The sequence below is a fragment of the Amborella trichopoda genome, chromosome 3 (assembly GCF_054954075.1).
Source record: "Amborella trichopoda isolate Santa Cruz 75 chromosome 3, AtrichopodaSantaCruz75HAP2 v2.0, whole genome shotgun sequence".
NCBI classification, from domain to species: Eukaryota; Viridiplantae; Streptophyta; class Magnoliopsida; order Amborellales; family Amborellaceae; genus Amborella; species Amborella trichopoda.
The window spans coordinates 61,181,371-61,205,957 of record NC_142338.1 but is presented as its reverse complement, the minus strand read 5'-3'; the positions used below and the strand labels follow the sequence as shown (position 1 = coordinate 61,205,957).

The window sequence follows — 24,587 nt, the reverse complement described above, 5'->3', positions numbered from 1 at the left end:
ATCAGACATGCCAAAGATGTCCGTTGATGGGGGAGAAGGAGCCCACCACTGGAAAGTTCACACATGAAAGAAGCGCTCCTAACATATCAAACCTGATAGTGATCAACTCCATCCCGACATATCATACCTGATGGTGATCACAACAACTCCATCCCCTTCCTCAGCCTCTCCATCCTCACCTCCACCAAAAAGTTCACACCTGAAAGAAGCGCTCCTGACATATCATACCTGATAGTGATCACAGTAGCTCCATCCCCTTCCTCAGCCTCTCCATCCTCACCTCCACCAAAAACCATCGAGAATCGGTGCTGCAAAAGTAGATATTATCTACAATTTTAAGGCGTATATTCTAACCCTATAACCCCCAAAGGGGATAGCTTCAATTACTGTTCCTCTCCCTCTCTCTAAATTTACATCCAATACCCATCTTTCCATACCATTACCATTGCTCGCATGCTACCCATTGATCGCAATGCGCATTGGTTTCACTCTGAAATTTGTGAGTAATGTTGCATCCTTGTTGAAGAATGCCCTCTCTGGATCCCAAACTTTTTATCGGAAAAACACCAATTGGTAACGATGGAGCAAAAGGAGTATCGTAATTTGTCTTCACCAAAATCGTAATTTGTCTTCTCAAACTTCTTCTTCTACTTATTGCCTTCACCAAAATCGTAATTTGTCTCCATCAGACATATCCTCTCTCTTTCTCTCTCTAAGTCCTAAACGCCCACATGCATCTTTCTTCTTGAATCCTTCCAAGTTTCAACAATGGCGATGCCATTACTAGCTCTAAAAAATCCCATGCCCTAATTCATTCTTTCTTCTCTCTCCTCTCCTCCGTTTTATTATTCGTACCCTCCGTTTTATTAGTCATACTAACTTCTTCTCACGTTCTCGTGATACCATGGATTCATCAGTCTGCACCTCAACAAACTTTTATGGTGAAAATATAAAGTTGCAACCTTAAAATGTAGAATTACATATGCACATAAAAAAATCCATCGAAAAAGGTTGTTTTAATGTTGAAAAACCCTCTAATTGATCATCTCGATATCGAGAAGTAGAAATACGAAAAAAAAAAAAATTTTACGTCTCAGAAATAATGCATCCTATAACACATTATCTAGACCGTTCATTTTCAAGATTTTTATATGTTTATATATCTACTTGATTTTATTCATTTTTGAAGTTTCAAATTTTATAAATAGAGATGAAATAAGATTTTAAGATAATCTTAAAATGTTTTACACCAAAATCATATATGGTAATCAAATTTGGAGCTGAGCCTTAAATGAATTGTTTAAGGTTGCAACCTGATAGAAACCACACCCTTAATCACCAATATTATATATGATGATCAAATTTGGAGATGCACCTTAAATGAATGGTTTAAGGTTGCAACCTTATAGAAACTACACTCTTTTAAAACAAAATAACACCCAAATTATTTGGAAAAAAAGAGTCGGGGCTTGGGTTCTCCACGTAATTACAAAAAAAAATAAAAAATAAAAAATAAAAAAAATCATGGGCTTCCTCGGAAAGACCTTGTTTTGCCCAGGCAAGCAACGTGTACATCGACCACTGATAAAAGCTTTCACTTTGATTAGATACTAAAGCTTTCTTTATGAGGGCATTCATTTTTTATTAATATATTTTAACTGTGACTCTCTTAATCCGTCATATCAGACTGAAAGAATCATGGATTTTTGACCTTGAAGAGCCACAAAGATGAGACCTTAGCCTTGGTGTAAGTCGTTTAAGATTATGACCTCTAGACAAGGAGGGATTGGGCTAAGGTCATCTATGTGGAGCAAGTAAATTATGAAATAATTTTTTATTGGGTTTTTTTATAGCACGACTGCCTTTTGGCTGTTTCTGTATATTATTGTGGGTAAATAATAAATACTCAACACCCGATTTTGCATCTAACGGCTTAGGATAATTGAGACTGTTTTATATGAACTATACTATTGTATACAATCTACTCCCTGAAAATTACAACTATGGCGTTTGAAAACATTAAAATCGATCATCTAAACTTTGATCATTATAGTTGTGAAAAAAAAAAAAAAAGATTTCAAACTCTAAAAATAGTGTATATTATAACACATCATCTACAAGTATTCACGAATCCATGTACAATTGTTTGGCAAGGTACCGATCACAGCCGGTCCAAGCCAAGGTGACAGGTGAGCACAGCCGGTCCCAAACCAAGGTGACAGGTGACTCTCAAGTCAGCTCGACGATTTTTAAAACACTGAAAACATACATGTATGCAAAAAACTTTCGCCCCGTAGAAACAATGGAACCTCGCCAATGCCATAGGGCCCCAATGCCACGGGAGCTAGGGCATGCCCCTTGCTGAATTGGGACCTAGGGTATTTCACAGTTCAACTTGGGACCCGGGGATGAGGTCCCCCTTACTCAATTGGGACTCGGACCTATTCACCCCAAATCATATTCAAACAATTTTAATGTAATTAAAGTTTGCTTTTAGAATGATTTGAGGTTCTTAAACCTTATTTGAACTTTTAAATTTTATTTAAATTCTTTGTATTTCTATTTTTTTAAGGAAATTTATCGAAATATGCACTATTTTTACATTTTGACTTAATTTCAAAATACCTGTCAAAAGGCACATGTTTTGATTGGCACAGTTGCAAATATATATAAAATAGTGCTTCTCTCAAGGGTAATTTGATAAATTTCCATTCTTTTAATGGGCTTAACCGGCTCACCGATCCAATTAATCCAACTTGAAACCGATCCAATTAATTCGACTTGAAACTGGTTAACGACATGTTCGACCCACCGATCTGATTTTTTAAACATTGTTTTCAAAAAATATTATTCAGGGGTGTTCCAAGGTAATAACTTATGAAAGTAAACGTTGTCACCATTACTAACTAGTCCCTGAGTGATCCAGGTTAATAACTCATGAAAGTAAACCAGCAAATGACAAAGGTTATCAATGGGTCTTACTGTTCTGTTCTCTCCACTGATGCCAATTGCTACAATTTTTTATGTGAACTCTTGTACGATTATTTTCACATTTGTGCACCCTCTAGTCCACAGGTTGAGAAAGTTAAGGATCGCCAATCAGCAGCGGCCTCCTTCACGTCTTGCACTCTTTTTTCCGAATATTTCAAGCTGGTGAACAATTCTTTAATCTCTCCGGCTTTCTTGGCAATAGCTAACTCATGTTCAAGATCTTTGAGTCTAGCGATCTGTCACATTCAAGTGATAATTAGGAAAAGAGAAAAAAAAGGAGGAGTTTTGGAAGGTCAAGATCAAAGAAGGAAGAAGACTTTTTTGAAGAAGAAGACTTTTTTTGAAGTTCAAGATCAAAGAAGGAAGAAGAAGCAAGTGCAAGGTTTTACCACGTCCCCCATTTCTAGCTCTCTTTGGCATCGTTTGAGCTCTTCTTCAACCTTATATTTTTTGTCTTGGAGACTCTTTATCTCATTCTTCAGCTCCTCATTCTTGGAATTACTGGTTTGGAGTTCCAGTTCATGATAATGAAGAGCCTACAGGCAAAGGGTCATTTTATGATGAAGTTTTGAAGGTGGAAATTGTAAAAAGAAGAGGAAATGAGACCAAATGCTTTTTTACCGTGTCCCTTATTGCCAGCTCTTGTTTGCAAGCATTGAGCTCTTCATCAACCATGGCCTTTGCCATCACAACAGTCGTCATCGCTTTCTTCAGTTCCTCAAGCTTGGCATCTTTGTCTTGGAGCTTCATCTCACTCTTGGAGATGATTTTCGCCGAGTAATTGATGACATCACGAACGGACACCTCTACTTCCAGAATAATTGTGCCTTTTATCATATACCCCTTTTTTTGGCTGAGATCACTAAGTGGGATAAATGATGGGAAGCCCCACCCAATTGCTTCCGCATTAAATACATGCCGTGCATCTAATTGAAAAATAAATCACATATTTTAGGACATTTCAATTCAAGGAACCGTATATTAATTGGACCATGTAAATGTTGATGTATGCCCAATACTTTCAAATACAAAATTCAAATATTTAAAACAAACTTGGAAAAATCAATCTAACGCAAGATAGAACCAAAATACCAGTTACACCACTAGATCTTTTCAATGATTAGCATTGAATAATCAAGTAAGGGATTGTATACAATGTGACCATTTACTTTTGATACAAGGTGGTCACATGATAGCTTGGATGTGTCATAAAGTTCGAAATTTTTTTTTTTTGAAGTTTGAGCTTGGTCAATGGAATAATTGCAGCCACCCAATCAATTTCACATTCAATGGTCAAGATATTTCACATTCAATGGTCAAGATTAATGTGACCTAAATGAGCTCATTTTATACTTTCCCATCAAGTAATATGTATAATCAACAACAAAGGACATAATATCATTATGGACAAGAAAACCACTAGAACTGCAATATTACACATGAAAACATAATTTGAATAATTTATCTAATGCAGTAAAAAAAACCATAAAACAATAAGCAGGAATTATAACAGTAAAGGGCATAATTCTAGCAGAATTCAAGTACATCAAACAAACTTGAAAAAATCAACACCTCAGAGAGAGAGAGAGAGAGAGAGAGAGAGAGAGAGAGAGAGAGAGTCCAGGCAAGAACTAGTTCAAACATCACTAGCAAACACCACTAGCATGATGGTTACACTTCCTATCAATAGAGAAAACAATAATTAAGCAATGGCAGTACTATAAAAAAAGACATTTTACTCTCATTAGCTTTAGACTCTCGAATCTAATCCTACAACATGTTCAGTAAAATAATTTACTCAACATTATCATGTAAGTAACTCATTAATTTACTCAACATTATCATGTAAGTAACTCATTTAACTCTTCTCTATCTTTCTGATTAAATAAGAAAACACTCTCTAAACGCGCAGCCTGCAGGTAAGTTCATGGTGATAGAACAAACCGGTAATTAAACTCATCCCACTATGAGATTGAGTTAAATCATTATCAATTGAAGAAAACCATAAATCCTGCTTTTTGTGCCACTACTTCTACTGCCACCATATAACCAGACCCTATTATACATAATTGCATGTGATTTCCGCACACTCTATTCAATAAACAATGTAATATCATAGCTCTTATTCCATGTCATTGAACACAGAAGCAGTACTGCAATAAGGATAGGATACGACCTTTTCTATTTGTGTCCTTGCCATTAGTCTGGTTTAAGATACAGAAGCAGAAATCTGCATATCGGCTCCATCCATTAGGCAAACTAGCGGCATCCGGCACGTTCAAGTACACTGACAAATACTTCACATTTTTCCCCTTTGGATATATCATCAGCTGCCTACAAAATCCAAATTCCCGACAATTATAATCTCAGAAAAAGCATTTCAATCCAAAGATCACTCTCATGACAAAACCATATCAAACCACATAACACATCTACATGTGCCAAGGAAAAAAAAAAAATCAACTTGCGCTATTATTAAATTATTGTATCATACATATTTGATAGAAGTCTAAAATCTACAATATGTGCACTGAATAAGACCACAAAGAAAAGAACATGTATTTCCACAACCACTGAACTAAAACATTGAATTCATCTGACAAAATTCTAGGATCTAAAATTATATGCTAATAATATCTATTATTAATATTTTTTTTTGACAAGAGTAATGAATTTTATTTAATAATATCTATTCAACAAAGAAGAAAATAGCATAAATTTGCCAATACCATTACACTATGATATCGAATTCTTTGACAAAACTCTAAAAATCTTATATGCAATGGATAAAATAGATTCAACAAAGACAAAAAGTACTTCATACCATTTGCAGCCTCCAACCATGAATATGTAAGAGTAGTATAGCTTGGAGTCCAGGCATGTGAAATTCTCAATCTTCCAAGTAACTCTACAGGTGTTATTACCTGCCATAATCTCCGCTACTACAACACCAGAAATGGTAGCTAAGATCAAGAAAAGGCGACACAAAGTTCAACAATACTGCAAAATTATGACCAAGGAACTAACATACAACAAGGAAATAATGGAAGTATAAATAAGCATAATATGGACCAAAAAATTGACTTGGCTAAGGTACTCAGACGAAGGCGAGTCACTCCATCTAGTTCACTCGGCTAAGGTACTCGGACTTTGGCCGAGGCGAGTCACTATATCTAGTTCCAGGAACTCGGCTGAGTTCAGGTCATGCTTTAAAAAGAAAATTTAATAAGGCTTATATATAATAAGATGGCAATATTTCTCATGAACAAGGATATACTCGTCAAGAGGTCCAGGCACGTCACTATGTAACTGTGTAGTTTTTAAATATTTTTTATTTTTAAAAAATAAAAAATGTCGCTTTTTTTAATAAAAAAATAAATCATCTCGTCTGGAGGATTTGAATTTATGACGCCAGGAGGATTTGAACTATATTTTTTTAAAAAAAAGGTCTCTTTTTTTTAATAAAAAAATAAATCATCTTGTCGGGAGGATTTGAATTTTTATTTTAAAAATAAAAAATATCTATTTTTTTAATGAAAAAAAGAAATAATCTCATAGGGAAGATTTGAACTCACTACGTGAGATAACCACGTCGCGAGGATTTGAACTCTAATTTTTTTATTTTTTTTTTAAAAAAATGGTCTCCTTTTGTAATAAAAAAAAATCATCTCACCGGGAGGATTTTCTTTAGACTGCAAGATTTTTGGAAGACATAAGAATTTTTCATGTAAATTTTTTTGAATATTGAGAGCCTTATCTAAATGTAAGAAATTGTTTTTTGAATGTTGAGAGCCTTATCTAAATATGGGAAATTTTTTTTTGCACGTTGAGAGCCTTATCTAAATAAAGGAAATTGTTTTTTGAATGTTGAGAGCCTTATCTTAATATAGGAAAAACCGACTGGCCCTGCACGCACCTTATTTTTTTTAAGGTTTATATTTATCTCTTTCATTTCTCTTTTCTCTTTTTATGTTTATTTTTTTTCTCTCTTTAATTTTTTTTATATTTATCTCTTTTATCTTTTCATCTCTCTATTCTTTTTATGTTTATCTTTTTTCTCTTTTTAATTTTTTTTATATTTATCTCTCTATTCTATGTTTATCTTTTTTCTATCTTTAATTCTTTTTTATATTTATCTCTTTTTTTTTTTTTCTCTCTTTAATTTTTTTTTAATATTTATCTCTTTCATCTCTCTAATTCTTTTTATGTTTATCTTTCTTTAATTTTTTTTAATATTTATCTTTTTCATCTATCGAATTCTTTTTATATTTATCTCTTATTTCTCTCTTTAATTCTTTTTAATATTTATCTCTCCTTCTCTCTCTAACTCTCTTATCAACTCACTCTCTTATCAACTCAACCAACACGATTCGATACTAATCTTTTAATATTTATCTCTTTCATCTCTCTAATTCTTTTTAGGTTTATCTTTCTTTCTTTATTTAATTCTTTTTAATATTTATCTTTTTCATCTATATAATTCTTTTTATATTTATCTCTTAGTCCGTCTAGATGGGATTGAAGGGCCGTAGGAGATGGGTTGAAGGAAGTGTTTATAAGGGAGGGTAAATATAAAAAGAAGGAGAAAAGGGTTTACGACATTTCAAGGGTTAGTTTTATATAAAAAGAGTTAGTTTTTACTGTACTTACTGTATAACATGAGTTAGTTTTTATTGTACTTAAAATGTTGTATAACATGAGTTAGTTTTTATTGTAGTTAAAATGTTAAACCACTTGGGTAATATAGTTAGGTTTACGGTAAGATATAACATGGGTTTTTTACTGTACTTAAAATGTTATACGGGTGGGTTGGTTAGTTTTTACTGGGTTAGTTAGTTTTACTATACTTAAAATGTTAAGTATAATGCAGGTGATGTTATACGGGTGGGTTGGTTAGGGTTGGTTAGTTTTTACTGTACTTACTGTATAACATGAGTTAGTTTTTATTGTACTTAAAATATTAAACCACCTGGGTAGTTTAGTTAGGTTTACGGTAAGATATAACATGGGTTTGGGTTTTTTTACTGTACTTAAAATGTTATACGGGTGGGTTGGTTAGGTTTTATTGGGTGGGTTGGTTAGTTTTTACTGGGTTAGTTAGTTTTTACTGTACTTAAAATGTTAAGTATAACATAGGTGATGTTATAGGGGTGGGTTGGTTAGTTTTTATTGGGTTAGTTAGTTTTTACTGTACTTAAATGTTAAGTATAACATAGGTGGGTGGGTTAGTTTTTACTGTACTTAAAATGCACTATATATAACATGGCTTTTGGGAAAAAAAAACTCAAAATTGAACAAAAAAGGCAACAAGGGTGTGGGCAAGGTGTTTAAGTATAACATAGGTGGGTGGGTTAGTTTTTACTGTACTTAAAATGCACTATAACCTGGCTTTTGGGTAAAAAAACTCAAAATTGAACAAAAAAGGCAACAAGGGTGTGGAGGTGTCAAAATAGACAAAAATTGACGTATAATTGTGATAATTTTCCTAGATCGCATAATAGCCCAAAGTCACTTTTACATTCTAGGAATAAAATAATAAATAAATAAATAAATAAATATATATATATATATATATATATAGAACTCCGTACATAGCACTCGGCTTCGCCCATAGGCTGAGGCCGAGTAACTCAGACCGAGTCTGAATCACTTTAGAAAGGCTGGTATACGGCTGAGTTCAGAATCGCTCAAATGGACTATTATCAACAAGATAGAGCTCATTGAATCACTATAAAAAACCCATAAAGGAAAAAAAAATAAAAATAAATCAGAATTAGCAGTCTGGCCCTTGTTACCTGTAATAGTCTGAGAGGCTGAGTTTTGGGTCTCTTTCCCCTGCATAGAAACAAAACTTATGAAATTTCAGTGGCTATAGACAAGTTAAAAAAACTACGATGGCGAAAACCAAAAAGCCTATAGATCAGAAACAAGGAGATTAGGACTAAAGTTGCAGAGATTTGAAGTCAAGCACTAATTTTCATAGCACTTTAACCACTCCTGCCACTGTTTCATCTCTATTGATAGATAAAGAGGAAAAACAAGGTCGTGAAAGTTACAGAGATGTTTCATCTCTATTGATAGATAAAGAGTAAAAACAAGGTCGTGAAAAGTTACAGAGAGCCATAAAAGAATAGAATGGAAAATAAGGAAGAACTTCTTACGCGCAACATCGTCAGTAATGATAACGGCGCCAAAGACTAAGACTGGATGTGGAAAAAAACGAAATCTACATAGAGAGATCTAAAAAACGGAAAATGACGAAATCGAGAGACTAAGCAAGTATTTGGAGTTTGGAGGGAGAGGGACGTGGATAGAAATATATATTCTGCATTATTAAGCCTAGGATAGAAATATGGAATATTTGAGGTAATTTGTTAGATTGAAAGTTTTAGGGGAAGAGAAAAATAGGGTGCACATATATTTTAGGTGAGAAAGAAAGAAGGAATATTTGAGATAATTCTTTAGACTGCGAGATTTTGGAAGAGATTTACGAATTTTTCATGTTATTTTTGAATGGTTGAGAGCCTTATCTTAATATAAGATTTCACCATTTCCCTATGTTAATTAAAAATACCTCTTAATTAGAAATACCAAGAAATAGATGGATACGTAGTAATCTAGATGGTATAAATGTACGTAGAAGATGAATCAATTTCTTTATCATATTCTATACATTTGATGATCAAATTATTCCATACATTTGATGATCAAATAAGTTTTAAGTTTTTATTGTAAAGTACTTAAAAAAAAAATCAGTTTTCTAGATTTTTTTGAATCTTATGCCTTATCACGCCCCAACCTAAAACCCCATCATATCCAACATTTTTTTTCTTTATTTTTAGATCCCCTTCATGTTCTCTCGTCCTCATCCCTTTGAACGTCTATCCTCTATCTCTAAAGTTTTTTTTCTAAAGACCTCAGATTTTATTAAGAGAGAAAGAAGGAAGGGAATCTCTCTCTCCCTCTCTCTCATTTCTCTCTCTCTGTACTTTATATATAGGTTTCAGGAAAACCTAATGTGATTTACTTCATATGGGTTCGACCCTATCTATACTGTATATTTTAAGTATGAATTTATCTTCTAGAATTGCTTTTAACAATGTTTAAATTCTTTTCATTATAATTTGTTATATTTTTTCAAATATACTATTTATAATACTTGCATTATGAAAAAATATAGAGAAACAAGTGTCTATTTAATTTACAAATTTGGAATATTATTTGTAGTAACATACTTAACGAAAATCATCCGAGTTTATCAAATAATGTTCGATATAAATATTTATTTTTATTAAATTGATTATTTCTATATTCATGAAATATACAATCATATGTAACCATTCAATGAAAAGAAGTAAGATCCTAGAGCAAAGTGTGACCATATTTTATTTTCTTTATTTTCACCAAAATTCCACAAAGAGAAAATAAAGGCATATTTTCTATATTTATAAGAGTATTTCTCTAATAATTTTCATTTATATAAATATAAGGAAAACTTATCAACATACATATTACAAATCCAATATTTAATATTTCCCATATCTTTTTATTTTATTTTGAAATATCTATAAATTATACATGAGTTTGAATAGTTGAAAAATATCTATAAATATTTCGCATTGAGTTTTTAAAGGTGGCAGAAGCGAGCGCAAGGTTTTACCATGTCCCCCATTTCTAGCTCTTCTTCAACCTTCTGGTTTGCATCTTGGAGACTCTTTATCTCATTCTTCAGCTCCTCGATCTCGGAATTACTGATTTGGGGCTCCAATTCACGAGCCTACACGCAAAGGGAAGCAAAGGATCATTTTATGACGAGGTTTTTTCAAGGTGGAAAGTGTAAAAAGAAGAGGACATGAGACCATATGCTTCGTTTTCTTTTTTACAGTGTCCTTTATTGCCAGTTCTTGTTTGCAAGCCTTGAGCTCTTCATTAACCATCGCCTTTGCCGTCTCAATAGTCATCATTGCTTTCTCCAGTTCCTTAATCTTGGCATCCTTGGCTTGGAGCTCCATCTCACTCTTGGACACAGTTTCCGTTTTACCTCTGTCTGTCGAGTAATTGATGACATCTCCAAGGGACACCTCTAATTCCAGAATAATTGTGCCATTAATCATAAACCCCGTTTTTGGGCTGAGATCACTGAGAGCGATAAATGATCGGAAGCCCCAGCTAGTTTCTTGCGCATTAAATACATGTTCTACATCTGATTGGAAAATAAACCACATATTTTAGGACATTTCAATTCAAGGAACGATATATTAACTGGACCATGTAAATGTTAAAAGTATGCCCAATACTTTGAAATACAGAATTCAAATATTTAAAGCAAAGTAGGAGAAACCAATCTATGCACGAACTAGCTCAAACACCACTAGCATGACTGTTAGGTTTTATTTATTTATTTATTTATTATTATAAAAGGTTAACTTGTATTAAAGCAAAGCTACTTACATATTTAGATCAGAAAATAGACGGCAACCCACATGCTGGGTGCTCAGATTACAACAGTAGTTGTGCCTGTGCCTGGCGATGAAGAATAAAGACGAAGAAGATGAAGACTACAAAAGGGAAGAAAATACAGTAGAGAAAAAGCAAAAAAAGAGAGGGGGGAGAGGCTAAAAACTGTTAGTTTTATGAGCATTAAATAATCAAGTAATATGTATAATCCACAATAAAGGGCACAATATTATTACTGGACAAGAAAACCACTAGAACTTCAATATTAAACGTGAAAACATACTTGGAATTGGTCTAATGCAATAGAAGAAAACCAACAACTCCGGTGAGACGGAAGAGTCCTGGCAGGAATTATCTCAGTAAAGGCCATAATCCACGCAGAATTCAAACACATAAAACAAACTCCGAAAACTCATTCCAGTGCAGTGGGAAAAACCAAGACCCCGGAGAAACAGGATAGAATCCAAGCAGGAACTAGGTCAAACACCACTAGCATGATCGTTTGTATTGTTGACGATCGTATAATTAAGTAATGTGCATAACCCACAGTAACAGGCATAGTACCATGAGTGGACAAGAAGACCATTAGAACCGCAATGTGAAACATACTTAACATGCAACAACAGGACTAGGAAGAGCAACCTCTTGGAAGCTCTTCTACCACACCTGACGCTTCCTATTAACAAAGAAAAAGAATAATTAAGCAATCGCAGTAATAAAAAGGGATGACATTTTACTCGCATTAGCACTCAGATCATCGAATCTAATCCTACAATCTGTTCAGTAAAATGATTTATTCAACATTATCACAAAAGTGATTCATTTAACTCTTCTCTATCGTCCTGACTAAATAAGAAAACATTCTCTAAACCCGCAGCCCGCAGGTGAGAGCATGGTGAGAGAACAAGGCTGTAATTAAATGCATCCCATTGTGACTTCTAACCACTATAAACTTATTTTTCAACCTAAACAAATATGAGAAAGATATGTTTTTTTTAAATCCAATCCTTCCTCTCTCTTCATTTATATACTCCAAAATTCTCTCTTTTTTTTTCTTGTTACTTGTTTCCCTTTCTTTCTCTTGTTTTCATATTTATTTAAACACTTATCTCTCTCCTCGCAGTAATCTCTCACTACCAAGTATTTTTCTCTTTGATGTTTATCCAAACAATTTTTTTTTTCATGTTTATCTAATCACCTCTCTCCTTCGATAACCTCTTTATCCCATATTTATCCAAACACCTTTCTCTCTCTTTTCATGTTTATCCAAATACTTCTCTCCTCAATAACCTCTCACCACCAAACAACTATATCTCTTCATGTGTTTATCTAAACACTTACTTTCCCTCCGCATACTTATTGCGTAAGTGGGAGGAGTTCTATCTCTTCATGCATTTATCCAAACACCTCATACTTACCGTGGATAGACAAAGAGAGAAAGGGTGGGGAAGAGAAATAGAGAACTTTGGGAAGAATGGCTTTAAAAAAAAACATGCTTTTTTAAATTTGTTTGGGTTAGAAGAAATAAAATCTACAATTTTTATGTCTTAAAATATCTTTTAAAACCTTGGGTACCTAAAAATCGAGGGTATAGAGATATTTTCCCTGCTATATCTATATATATATATATATATATATATATATATATATGAGAGATTTTAAGAGGGATTTTGAAAATGGGAGAAAAAGTCGACGACATTTTAGGAGAGTAAGAAATTTTGAGAAAGAAAGAGAGTAGGTACAAGGGACAGAGAATGTGATATTCTAGGAGAGATGCGAGATTTTTATGGAAGTTTTCGAAGATTAGAGAAACAGAAAATCTCGTGCAGAATTTAAAAAAAACTAATATTTTAATAGGATTTATTTTATAGAAGTGATAAAATAAAATATTTTTGTAGGATTTATTTTGTAGAAGTGATAAAAAGAACGTAGAAAACCTGTCTTATTATATTACGCATATATTTATGGGTGTGGTTTGCATAAAGTTACAATCTTAAATAATCCAATTAAGGCGCACCTTTAAATTTTATCATAAATGTAATTTTGATATAAAAAATTCTTTGGATGTCTTGAGAATCGATTTTCATATCTAATTATAAAATTTTAAACTCTAAAAATGGTTCAAATCAAGTAGATCAATAAACACTGAAAATTTTAAAATGGATGGTCCAGATAATGTGTTATAATAATTTTTTCTTTTCATATTCATACATCTTGATGTAGAGATGATCAATAAGAGGGTTTCCTAACATCCAAACAACCTTTTATGATGGATTTTTCAGGTACATCTTTAATTCTACATTTTAAGGTTACAACCTTTTATAAACTTTTTTCTATATCTATAGTACATAATTAAGACAGAGTTAAGGGTCTCTCACGATCCTCTCTCTATCTCTCTCATTTTAGGATAGAATGATTCTAAAAAATTTCAAATGATACCTATCTTTAAAGGGATTTTTCTATTTCTCTCTCACGATCCTCTCTCTAGGAACTATAAATATATCACTATCCATGCTAATATATATATATATATATATATATATATATATATATATATATATGGAAAAAGTTCATGTATGCCTATGTGTGTATCGCTACAGTAAGCACCCAACGGCCCAGATCGAATCTGGGCCGATCTGACGATCACGGTTGTCTGAGAGTATTTTAATTTTAATTTTTTTCTACAAATCGTAATGATCTGAAATTCGGGGTGCGTGTACATTTTAATGAAGCACACTTAATAAAAATATAAAAAAAATAATTCGTAAAAACAAATGATCAAAATACCTCTAAACTATTTTGGAGGTATTTGTCAATTTATTTCATGTAAATTTTTTTTTTGATATTTTTTGTAGATTTGCCTATTTTTTATGAGTACACGCTTCAAATTTTAGATCATTACGATTTGTAGAATAAAAATGAAAAATAAAATACTAGCGGACATCTATGATCGTCAGATCGGCCCATATTCGATCTGGGCCGTTCGACGTTTACTGTAGCGGTATACGAATCGGCGTACTGTAGCATCTTTCATATATATATATATATATATATATATATATATATATATATATATATATATATATATATATATATATATATATATATATATATATATATATATATATATATATATATATATATAAAAGATACTACAAAACGTCTATAGGTGAAAATTAACAGTGAGTTTGCTTACTCTCATCACTGTCCAAAGTTTATCGCACTGTCACGATTGTTCGGTAGTATTTTATTTTTCATTTTTTTTACAAATCAGAATGACCTGAAATTTTGAGCGTGTGTTCATAAAAAATAGACTAATCTATAAAATATATGAAAAAATTATTTTACATGAAAAACTTGATTGGTATTTTGGTCAATTTTTTTTTTCGAAATATTTTTTATATATTTTTATTAGGTGTGCATCACTATGATGTGATGTACACATGTTCCAAATTTCAAGTCATTTTGATTTGCAGAAAACAAATTAAAAATGAAACACTACTAGACAATCATAACCATGCGATGAACTTTGGACCATGATGAGGGTAGACGAAATTGCTATTCATTTTCGCCTATAGGCGATGGGAAGACTTTTTCTATATATATATATATATATATATATATATATATATATATATATATATATATATATATATATATATATATATATATATATATATATATATATATATATATATATAGGAAAAATATCTTGTACGCCTATGGGCGTACTGTTACAGTAAATGCTCACGGCCCAGATTGAATTTGGGCCGATCTGACGAACACGGATATCAGGTAGTGTTTGAATTTTAAGTTTTTTTCTATAAATCCAAATGACTTAAAATTTTAGGCTTGTGTTCTTCAAAAATAGAAAAATCTACAAAATATATTAATTTTTTTTTTTCATCTCATACTTTCCTAAAAAGTTGTGAGTGCAAGTCATCTGCAATTTTTTTTCCCTCTATTTTTCAGCTCACACCTTCTAAAATGGGTACCTATGTAGGATAGAAACATTATTTGTGTGCTACAGGGTAGAGCCATATATCATTTCATGAGAGAGAGATACGTTGGGGGTGAGAGAGAATCCTCAAGAGAGAGAGGGAGAGATATAAAATGATAGATAAGAGAGTGGAGGAAAAACAATGTGAGATTTTTAGAAAAGAATTTTATGGATATAAAAGGAAATTGGGAAATTTACGTGCAGACCGTATTTTTTTACTGTTATAACAAAATAGTCTAAAAATAGGTTATTATTACACAGAAGTACAAATCCTCGATGTTTTTTATTTTTTATAAGTTTAACCCCGATTCGATGTGTAAACAATGCTTGATAACCAGAAACCAAGCGCTCATCCCATAAACACCAGACACCAACTGCAATCAAGAAAAACCTTGTTGCCTTTGCATTGCCATTTTCAAAATTATGAGTAGTCGATCAACAAGACAGTTGTCCTCTAGGCTCCAATGGAGGGTCAGTTTCAGAAATGACATATGGCGCCTTAGCAAGAACTTGTGCGGACCATCATAAACTTCAGATAGACCCCTCGCCTGTGACATAGAAGGAAATTTACAGAGAGAAAAGGAAATTTATAGAGAGCAAGAGAGAGGGAAGATTGGGGGTTTTAGAGCTAAAAATCGATCTGATGTTGGATCGAGAGCAAACTTGATAAAAAAATTAACAAATTTAGGGATCCATCCTCCCAGATAATAACATCCTAGTTTTGAGCCATTTTGTTGTAAAGGTCAAAAAAAGACGGTCTGTATGTAAATTTCCCAAATAAATTTTATAGATACACAAGACGCATCTGATGAGTCGGATTGATTTCTGGGGAAAGCTATAGTCGCATCCGATGAGTCGGATTGATTTCCAACAGGCAGCTGTGATCATTTTTTCGCCCAGGTGTTGCAAAACTTGAGCGGAGGGAAGACACAATGCAACACACTATTCATGTGTTACATCATATCGAACTATATTTTTCCAAGCACAGTTTTTAAAATCAGACAGGAGAGGGTGATTTTCCCGGTTCAACTTGGGATCAGTGGGTGAGGTCGAGTCCCTCGCTAAATTGGGACTCGGACCTATTCACCCCAAATCATATTCAATTTTAATGTAATCAAGGTATTGCTTTTAGAAAGATTTCAAGTTCTTAAAACTTGTTTGAATTTTTGAACTTTATTTACATTCATTTTATTTTTGGGTGAGATTTATTTACATTTATTTTTGGGTGAGGTTTGTATAAGGTGTCAACACCTTATACTATTGAAGGTGCACCTCACAAGTATGCCAAAAATACAATTCCCCCTAATTATGAAATTTAAAGTTTCATCAATCAAGCATTTCTATAAATACTTGAAAGTGGGCGGTTTAGATAATATGTCAAAAGATTAACTATTTTTAGAACTAAAAATCATCTTTTTTTCATATCTATGAATCTCGAGGTTTTTGAAATTTACAGCATAGGAAAAACGTTATCCAATGGATTTTTTGGGTGCATCTTACTTGTAGATTATGTTATAAGATTGACATCTTATATAAACTTTTTTCAATTCCAAAATGCCCCATTTTTTAGTTGGCATAGTTGCAAATATATAAGACAATAAATAATGCATCTCTCATGAGTAATATGATAAATTTCCATTGTTTTAATGGACTTGGCTGACTCATCGATCCAATTATTTCGACTTGAAACTAGTTAATGACATGTTCTACCCACTGGTCTGATTTTTTAAACATTGTTTCCAAAAAACATTATTCAGGCAATGGCATTTCTTGCAAGATGCTAATTTTATCATTTCTACAGATACAAACACACACGTACACGTATATATGCACACTAAAACATAGTCCGTCAGTATGCAGTCTCTCCGTGTTCCGGGGTAATAACTCATGAAAGTAAGCCAGCAAATGACAAGGGTTAACAAGGGTTCTCAATTGGTCGTACTATTCTCTCCACTGATGCGAACTGCTAGAATTTTTTCTGTGAACTCTTTTACATTTATTTTCACATTTGTGCACCCTCTAGTCGACTGGCTGAGAAAGTTAGGAAGCGCCAATCAGCAGCAGCCTCCTTCACGTCCTGGACTCTTTTCTCAGAAAATTTCAAGCTGGCCAACAATTCTTTAATCTCTCCGTCTTTCTTGGCAATAGCTAACTCATACTCAAGATCTTTGAATCTAGCCTTCTGTTACAAGTTAGATGGTCAAAGGGATAATTTGCAGTGAGTTTTTGAAGGTCAAGATCAAAAAAGGAAGAAGAAGAGAGCGCAAGGTTTTACCATGTCTCCCATTTCTAGCTCTCTTTGGTATCCTTTGAGCTCTTCTTCAACCTTCTGCTTTGCGTCTTGGAGATTCTTTATCTCATTCTTCAGCTCGATCTTGGAATTACTGGTTTGGAGCTCCAATTCACGATCATGACAGGCCTATAGGTGAAGCGTCATTTTACGATGAGGTTTTCAAGGTCGAAACTGTAAAAACTAAAAAGAAGAGGAAATGAGACCAAATCCTTTGATTTCTTTTTTACCGTGTCCTTTAGTGCCAGCTCTTGTTTGCTAGCCTTGAGCTCTTCATCAACCATCGCCTTTACCGTCACAACAATCTTCATTGCTTTCGTCAGTTCCTCAATCTTGGCAGCCTTGGCTTCGAACTCTGATTCGCGTGCATGATGGGCCTACGAGCAAAGGGCCAGTTCAGAATGACAATTATGCGGTGAGAGTCATACAAAAAGGAGGGAAGAGCCCCAAGGTTTTACCTCTATCCTTGTTACTAGCTCTTCTCTACAGGCTTTGAGCTCTTCTTCAACCACTGACTTTGCATCTTGGAGATTTTGTATCTGATTCGTTAGCTCTGCGACAATGGGAGTATCAGCTTGGAGCTTCAATTCAAGACTATGACAGGCCTACAGGTGAAAGGTCAAAGTTTCTGATGAGGTTTTGAAGGTAGAAAATCACGAAAGAAGAAATAGAGAAACGAGGGCTTCACCTCTTCCTGCATAGCCAACTCTTTTTTGCATTCTATCAGCTCTTCTTCAACAGTTGCCTTTGCTTCCTTGAGACTCTTGATCTCACTCTTAAGCTCCTCGATCTCAGAATTATTAAAATGGGGCTCCATTTCACATGCATGATGGGCCTGCCAGTGAAGAGGTCAAGATTTGCGATGAGGTTTTCTCAAGATGAAAATCAAAGACGATAAAAATAAACCCTAGCCTTTACCACATTTTTCACAGTTAACTCTTTTGTGAATCCTTGGAACTCTTCGTCAAATGTCACAATTGCCTCTTGAAGACTCTTGATCTCACTCTTCGGCTCTTCAACCTTGGGATTATTGGCCTGCAGCTCCAATTCGCGCACACGATGGGCCTATTGGCAAAGGGATCAGTACATAATTAGGTTTTTGAGGTCAAAATCAAAGAGAGAAGAGCCAAAGAGAGCCAAGGGTTTACCAAGTCCTTCATTGCCAATTCTTGTTTGAAGGATTTGAGACGTATTTCAACTATTTCTTTAGCTGCCTGGAGACTCTTAATCTCTTTATTCAGCTCGCGTATGGGATTCTTGACCTGGAGCTCCTCTTCATGCTCAAGAATTACCTACATTGAGAAATGGTAAAGCCTATCACTATTTTAACTAAGAAGAAAGGTCATGACTGAGCGGCATAGGAACCACAGGCAAATACAGGTCCTGCTACAAGTCAAATCATGATAGTGTTCAGCTAAGGAAACATTGCTATAGGAGTTCCTTTACTCCATGTACGACTCCTAAAATTATGAAATGAAGAGATTTGTACAAGTAAGCAACAAAATAACATAAAATAAGAAATTTGTAGGGAAATTTGAAATGAAGAAAAAACACTAAGGCGAATTTTGAAAAAAAATAAAATAATGTGATTCTCAATAGAGGGCTACAAATGAATTCTCCATCAAGAAAATATCTGAAATAGGAATATTAGATAAATAAGTAGCAAAAAATGAAATTTCAACATAGTCCCTTCTGAGGCATTTTTGGGGAAGTTTGAAAAGATGAACTCCAGGAGTGGAGCAAAAGCTCAAGAAGATGACCATATGATCATGTGTTGCATTAATGTGTTTTACAAGCAGCATTACACAAGAAATGAGGCAAGGAGAGACCCGTTCCCACCTTGGCAGGTCTACCCTCTAGCTCATTAGCCGCTCTCTAAATATGCGAAAAGGTATATCCAATAGAGCTACCAAGTAACAGAACTCCATGGTGTCAAACAGGCGACAGGGATAAGGAATTTATGAGGTCCAAGAAATGACATTAAGTGAATCACCCTTCATTAGAAGTGGTACAAATGACGAAGCCCCAAATGTGTCTGAACCCAGTCAATAGAGCATGCATCTCAGCTGTCACTTGATGCTTTTAGGACTGAAATCAGTTCTTGAGTATTTGTGAATCATATTATATTCGATCAAGTCCAAATTTACTTCCTAAAAATCATGACAATTGTCTCAATATTGATGAGTCAACTTGGGACTTCATGAGTAGATTGAGCCCAGATCATGCGACATTCCAGGCTAGGCCTTCAAGTCAAAAGTGATGACAACAGGACCCTATTACCAACAGGCAGTGTCTTGGCCTTGACTTGACCAAACTTTTAATCTGGAATGATATTGCAGAGCCCTTTCACTTCCCCGAATTCATCCCCGACCCTAGTTCTGACTTCAAAGTTAACTTGAGAGGAAAGATGTAGGAAATTCAAGGAAGATTATTAGGCAGATTGCAACAGCATTAGAGTTTTGTGGAAATATAAGCACTTCCACTTAAGAATATTGGAGGCAACTATAGTCCGTCAGCTGGGAAAGTTGCGTAATGGAAATCAGCACTTCATCCAACGAAATGAACAACTAAAAATGAAATCGAAATGAGCAATATAAATGTGCTGAAAATGTTCTCAGCTAGATCCAGAAACAAGATTAAAAGCAGAGAGGAAAGGATGTCTTCCCCACAAGCCTTACCGAAATTCTCAACCTACAATAGCTGGAAAAGAAAAACAAACATTAAGATACAGTACCTCCATGTCACTCTTGGACGCACTTTCTGTTTTAGTGCTGTCTGTCGAGTAATTGATGACATTACTCACGGACACCTCTACTTCCACAATTATTGTGTCATTAAGCATATACCCTTTTTTGGGGCAGAGATCACTGAGAGGGATAAATGATGTGAAGCCCCAATCTGTTTCTCGAGCATTAAATACATGTATTGTATCTGATTGAAAAATAAACCACAAATTTAAGAACAATTCAAGGAACCGTATATTAACTAAAACATGTAAATGTTAAAGCATGTACAATAATTTCAAATACAGAATTCAGATATGTAAAACTTGGAATGATCAATCTAATGCAGTAGAAAAAACCAACAACTCAGTGAGACAGGATAGAACCCAAGCTCAAACACCACTAGCACCATCATTTGCATTGTTAGCATTGGATGATCAAGTAAAATGTATAATCTACAGTAAATGGCATATTATCAATACTGGACAAGAACCTGGAACTGCAATTTTAAACATGAAAAACAAAGGAATAATTGATCTAATGCAGTGGAAGAAAACCAACAACTCAGTGAGACAGAATTAAATCCCAGCAGTAGCTACACAGCCCAAGTAAAATTCAAGTATGTGAAACGAACTTCGAAAAATCTACTCAATGCAGTAGAAAAAACCAACACCTCAGTGAGACAGGAAAGAATCCAAGCAGGAATTAGCTCAAACGCCACTAGCTTGATGGTTGGTATTATTATCATTGAATAACCAAGTAATATGCAAACGGCACAGTAAAAGGGCATAATCCTATTGGTGGACAGTCATTAGAACTGCAATGCAAAAGATGCTTATCATGCAACATGATTAGTAAGAATATCCTCTTGGAAGCCCTTCTACCACGCCACAGGCTTCCCGTTAATGAAGAAGAAAAACAATTAAGCAATGTCAGTAATACAAAGAAAAGGCATTCACTCTCATTAGCACTCAAATCATCAAATCCAATCCTACAATCTATTCAGTAAAATTATTTACTTAATATTATCATAAAAATGATTCATTTAATCATGTAAATCAACTCTAACTTCCTGATTAAATAAGAAAACATTCTCTAAACCTGCAGGTGAGTGCAAGGTGAGAGCACAAAACAGTACTTAAATTCATCCCACCATGACATGTACTTGATTAAGTTCAGATCATTATCAACTGAAGGAAACCATAAATCCTGTTTTTTTGTTTCACTACTTCCAATCCACCCATATAACAAGACCCACTATACAGAATTGCATGTGAATTTCCACACTGTCTATTCAATAAACAAGGAAATTTCATGGCTCTCATACCATGTCATTGAACACGTCATCTAAGAAGTAATGTTGTAATAAGGGAAGGATATTACCTTTTCTTATTGAGTCGTTGCCATTAGTTTGGTTTATGATACAAAAACAGACATTTGCTTTTCGGCTCCACCCATTAGGTAGACTACCAGCGTCTGGCACGTTTAAGTACACTGACAAACCATCAACATTATTCCCCTTTGGATATATCAACAGCTGCCTGCAAAAGCCCAAATTCCTGTCAATTATAATCTCAGTAAAAGCAATACAAGACAACATAAAACTACTCATGTGACAATCCCACAACAATGTTTAACCATATCAAACCACATAACACATCTTAACATGCTCAGGAAAAAAGTCCTACAACCAACATCTAAATTCCATTATTATTAAGATAAGGTATCAAATTATAAATTAGATAATATTCTAAATCTACAATTATGTGCAATGAATAAGACCACAAAAAAAAGAACATGAATTTTCGCAACCACTAGACTACAATATCGAATTCATCCTATAAAATTCAAAAATCTAAATTCTACACAATGAATAATATCTATTGAACAAAGACGGAAATTGCATACAATTTCCAATATCATTAAATTATGATATTAAAATCATTGACAAAACTCTAAAATCTACAATTATAGGCAATGAGTAAGACTCCACAAAGACGAGAAGGTCTTCATACCATTTGCAACCTCCAATATTGAATATGTCAGACAAGTGCTTTTCGGTGTCCAGGCTTGAGAAATTCTCGATCTTCCAAGTAACTCTAGAAGTGTTATTATCTGCACTAATCTCCACTACTACAACACCAAAAAACACGCAACAAATATTAAGAAAAGGCAACACAGAATTGCACAGTAAATAACACAAGATGAAGACCATAAAGCAATGTTTTGAAACTCGGCTCTGGCCACAGAGGTGGCCCACACCGAGCTGAGTAACTCAGTCAGGTCATCTACAAGTCGAAAATATGATTAAATTCATAAAATGCAAATAAATTGTTAGAAGTAATAAAAAATAAAAAACATCATTACGTAGAACAACTAACTGAAATCATCAAAATTTTCTAAAAGACGGAAAAAATATAAAAAATGGATTATATTGAAAATTATGATTTATATTTTAAAATACTTCAGAAATAAAAAAGGGAAAATAAAACTTTGGAGCATGCAATAAGAATAGATCCCAAATCATCATAAAAACCATAAATACTAGGTAAGAACTTATTTCCAAATCATACACTGTTGACTTTTTACCAAAATTTCTGACTTTTTTTAAAGAATTTTAACAAAGGTGAGTTGGGCACCGGAACTTGCGTTGACCATAGCCAAGTTATTTGGCTGAGGCCTTGAACACTGCTATAAAGGAACTAAAGCATAACAGGAAAAAAATGGAACTAAATACAGAGTCCTATAAATCAGCATGAAATGGGCCAATACAAACACCAGGAAAGCTCAATGAATTCACTGCAAAATCCCAAAAAGGAAAAACAGAAAAAAAAGAAAGAAAAAGAAAACCATATAGAGCACACTAGCTTGGCACCTTTAACAGTCTGACATGTTGAGTTTTGGCTCTCTTTCTCCTGCTTAGAAACAAAAATTATGACATTTCAGAGTCTATAGACATGTTAAAAACATTACAACGGCGAAAACCAAAATCCTATAGATCAGGAACAAGGAGATTGGGATGAAAATTACAGAGACTTGAAATCAAGCACTAACTTTCACAGTACTTTAACCTGCCACTGTTTGAACGTATTGCGAGATAAAGAGAAAAGAAGGTGGTGAAAAGTTACAGAGAGCAGGAGAAGAATGGAATGGAAAATAAAGAAGAACTTAGGTTAGACATCTTACGTCCAAAGGGCGCGACATCGTCTGTACCCTGTAATGATAAACGGCGCCAGAGACTGGATGTGGAAAATAACGAAATCTAGAGGGACAAAACGCAGCAGCAGAGAGAGAGAGAGAGAGAGAGAGGGTGCTCTATAAGAGAGAGAGGGTTCAGTGAGAGAGAGGGTCGATTTCGCCAGGTTTTTAATGGAAAGCGACGTCCATGTCTTATGACGACCTCGCCGTGGTAAGAAATGATGTACAATACACATGATGTGTATGATCACGATATGAAGGGAACTATGAATAATCAACGGCGTATCAGATACGGTGACAGCGTGCAAATATGGTTTACGGTGATTGGGTTCAATATAGTCAAAAATTTTTGTTCCCCTTCCATTAACAATTCTTAGAGGCTAGCCTCACCTCATAAGACATCCAAAATTACAATTCAAGCATTAGAAAACCTTTACATCAATCATATCAATTTGAACATTATAGTTATGGAAAAAAAAAGAAAAAGCTTTGAAGCTTTAAATATAATTTAGAGTGTAACAAATTATTTAGACCGTTCATTTCACCTTAAAAATAAATGTTCATATATCCGCAAGATCTATATCATTTTTTTAATTTCAAAATTCATTGATGGTATTAAAATTTGATTTTAGAGCTATCATGGAGATTTTCTTTGGTGAAAGTGCTTTCTAAACAAGGATTTGAGGTGAGGATTTATTTTGTTTTTATAAAGCCTGTTGCCTTGTAGAAAACTTATCCTTTAAAACAAGATCCAGTTGTAGCCGTTTGGAACAAAGACTTACCCATAGTATTGGGCGTAGAAAAACCTTTAAATCGATCACCTCAACCTTGATTATTTTATATTGGGTGCGATTTATATAGAGTCAAGGTTTTAAACAATCAAATTACAGCCTACCTTCAAATAGTATCGAGAAATACGGTTTCAATG

General features: G+C 33.9%; 2 protein-coding genes across 7 annotated transcripts; both read right to left on the bottom strand.

Annotated features, from left to right (window-relative positions):
* Window positions 1-2,907: 2,907 nt before the first annotated feature.
* LOC18421574 (MATH domain and coiled-coil domain-containing protein At3g58200) lies at window positions 2,908-12,376 on the bottom strand. 4 transcript variants are annotated; one of them, XM_088862036.1, is made up of 9 exons: window positions 11,443-12,376; window positions 10,851-11,194; window positions 10,652-10,768; window positions 8,787-8,826; window positions 5,816-5,933; window positions 5,168-5,325; window positions 3,613-3,917; window positions 3,381-3,527; window positions 2,908-3,227 (listed from the first exon to the last, which is right to left on the bottom strand). In XM_088862036.1, the coding sequence occupies exons 2-9, from the start codon at window positions 11,103-11,105 to the stop codon at window positions 3,048-3,050; spliced, it is 1,320 nt and encodes a 439-aa protein (XP_088718162.1). In that variant the 5' UTR covers window positions 11,106-11,194; window positions 11,443-12,376; the 3' UTR covers window positions 2,908-3,047. The 4 variants fall into 4 exon arrangements, with proteins under 4 accessions (XP_088718162.1, XP_088718160.1, XP_088718161.1 ...); XM_088862034.1 differs by lacking the exon at window positions 11,443-12,376 and having other exon boundaries at window positions 10,851-11,277; XM_088862035.1 differs by lacking the exon at window positions 11,443-12,376 and having other exon boundaries at window positions 10,875-11,276.
* A 4,838-nt stretch (window positions 12,377-17,214) lies between these two features.
* On the bottom strand, window positions 17,215-23,799 carry LOC18421572 (uncharacterized). Of its 3 annotated transcripts, XM_020661638.2 has the most exons (12): window positions 23,648-23,799; window positions 23,337-23,376; window positions 22,477-22,594; window positions 21,845-22,002; window positions 20,473-20,669; window positions 18,887-19,030; window positions 18,657-18,803; window positions 18,427-18,573; window positions 18,197-18,343; window positions 17,969-18,115; window positions 17,724-17,867; window positions 17,215-17,630 (listed from the first exon to the last, which is right to left on the bottom strand). In XM_020661638.2, exons 1-12 carry the CDS (start codon window positions 23,663-23,665, stop codon window positions 17,451-17,453), a joined length of 1,587 nt encoding a protein of 528 aa, XP_020517297.1. In that variant the 5' UTR covers window positions 23,666-23,799; the 3' UTR covers window positions 17,215-17,450. The 3 variants fall into 3 exon arrangements, with proteins under 3 accessions (XP_020517297.1, XP_088718153.1, XP_088718154.1); XM_088862027.1 differs by lacking the exon at window positions 23,337-23,376; XM_088862028.1 differs by lacking the exons at window positions 20,473-20,669; window positions 22,477-22,594; window positions 23,337-23,376; window positions 23,648-23,799 and having other exon boundaries at window positions 21,845-21,928.
* Between the last annotated feature and the right edge of the window lie 788 nt (window positions 23,800-24,587).

Excerpts from the sequence above, each read along its gene's own strand:
- LOC18421574 (XM_088862034.1), bottom strand. The coding sequence starts at position 11,216 with ATGTGGTTTATTTTCCAATCAGATGTAGAACATGTATTTAATGCGCAA. Across the intron at positions 10,769-10,850 it reads AAAAGAAAACGAAGCATATG|GCTCGTGAATTGGAGCCCCA; the intron begins GTCTCATGTCCT and ends CTTTGCGTGTAG. Across the intron at positions 5,934-8,786 it reads AGCCTCTCAGACTATTACAG|TAGCGGAGATTATGGCAGGT; the intron begins GTAACAAGGGCC and ends CTGGTGTTGTAG.
- LOC18421572 (XM_020661638.2), bottom strand. Across the intron at positions 18,574-18,656 it reads AGTTAACTGTGAAAAATGTG|GCCCATCATGCATGTGAAAT; the intron begins GTAAAGGCTAGG and ends CTTCACTGGCAG. Across the intron at positions 17,868-17,968 it reads AGCTGGCACTAAAGGACACG|GCCTGTCATGATCGTGAATT; the intron begins GTAAAAAAGAAA and ends CTTCACCTATAG.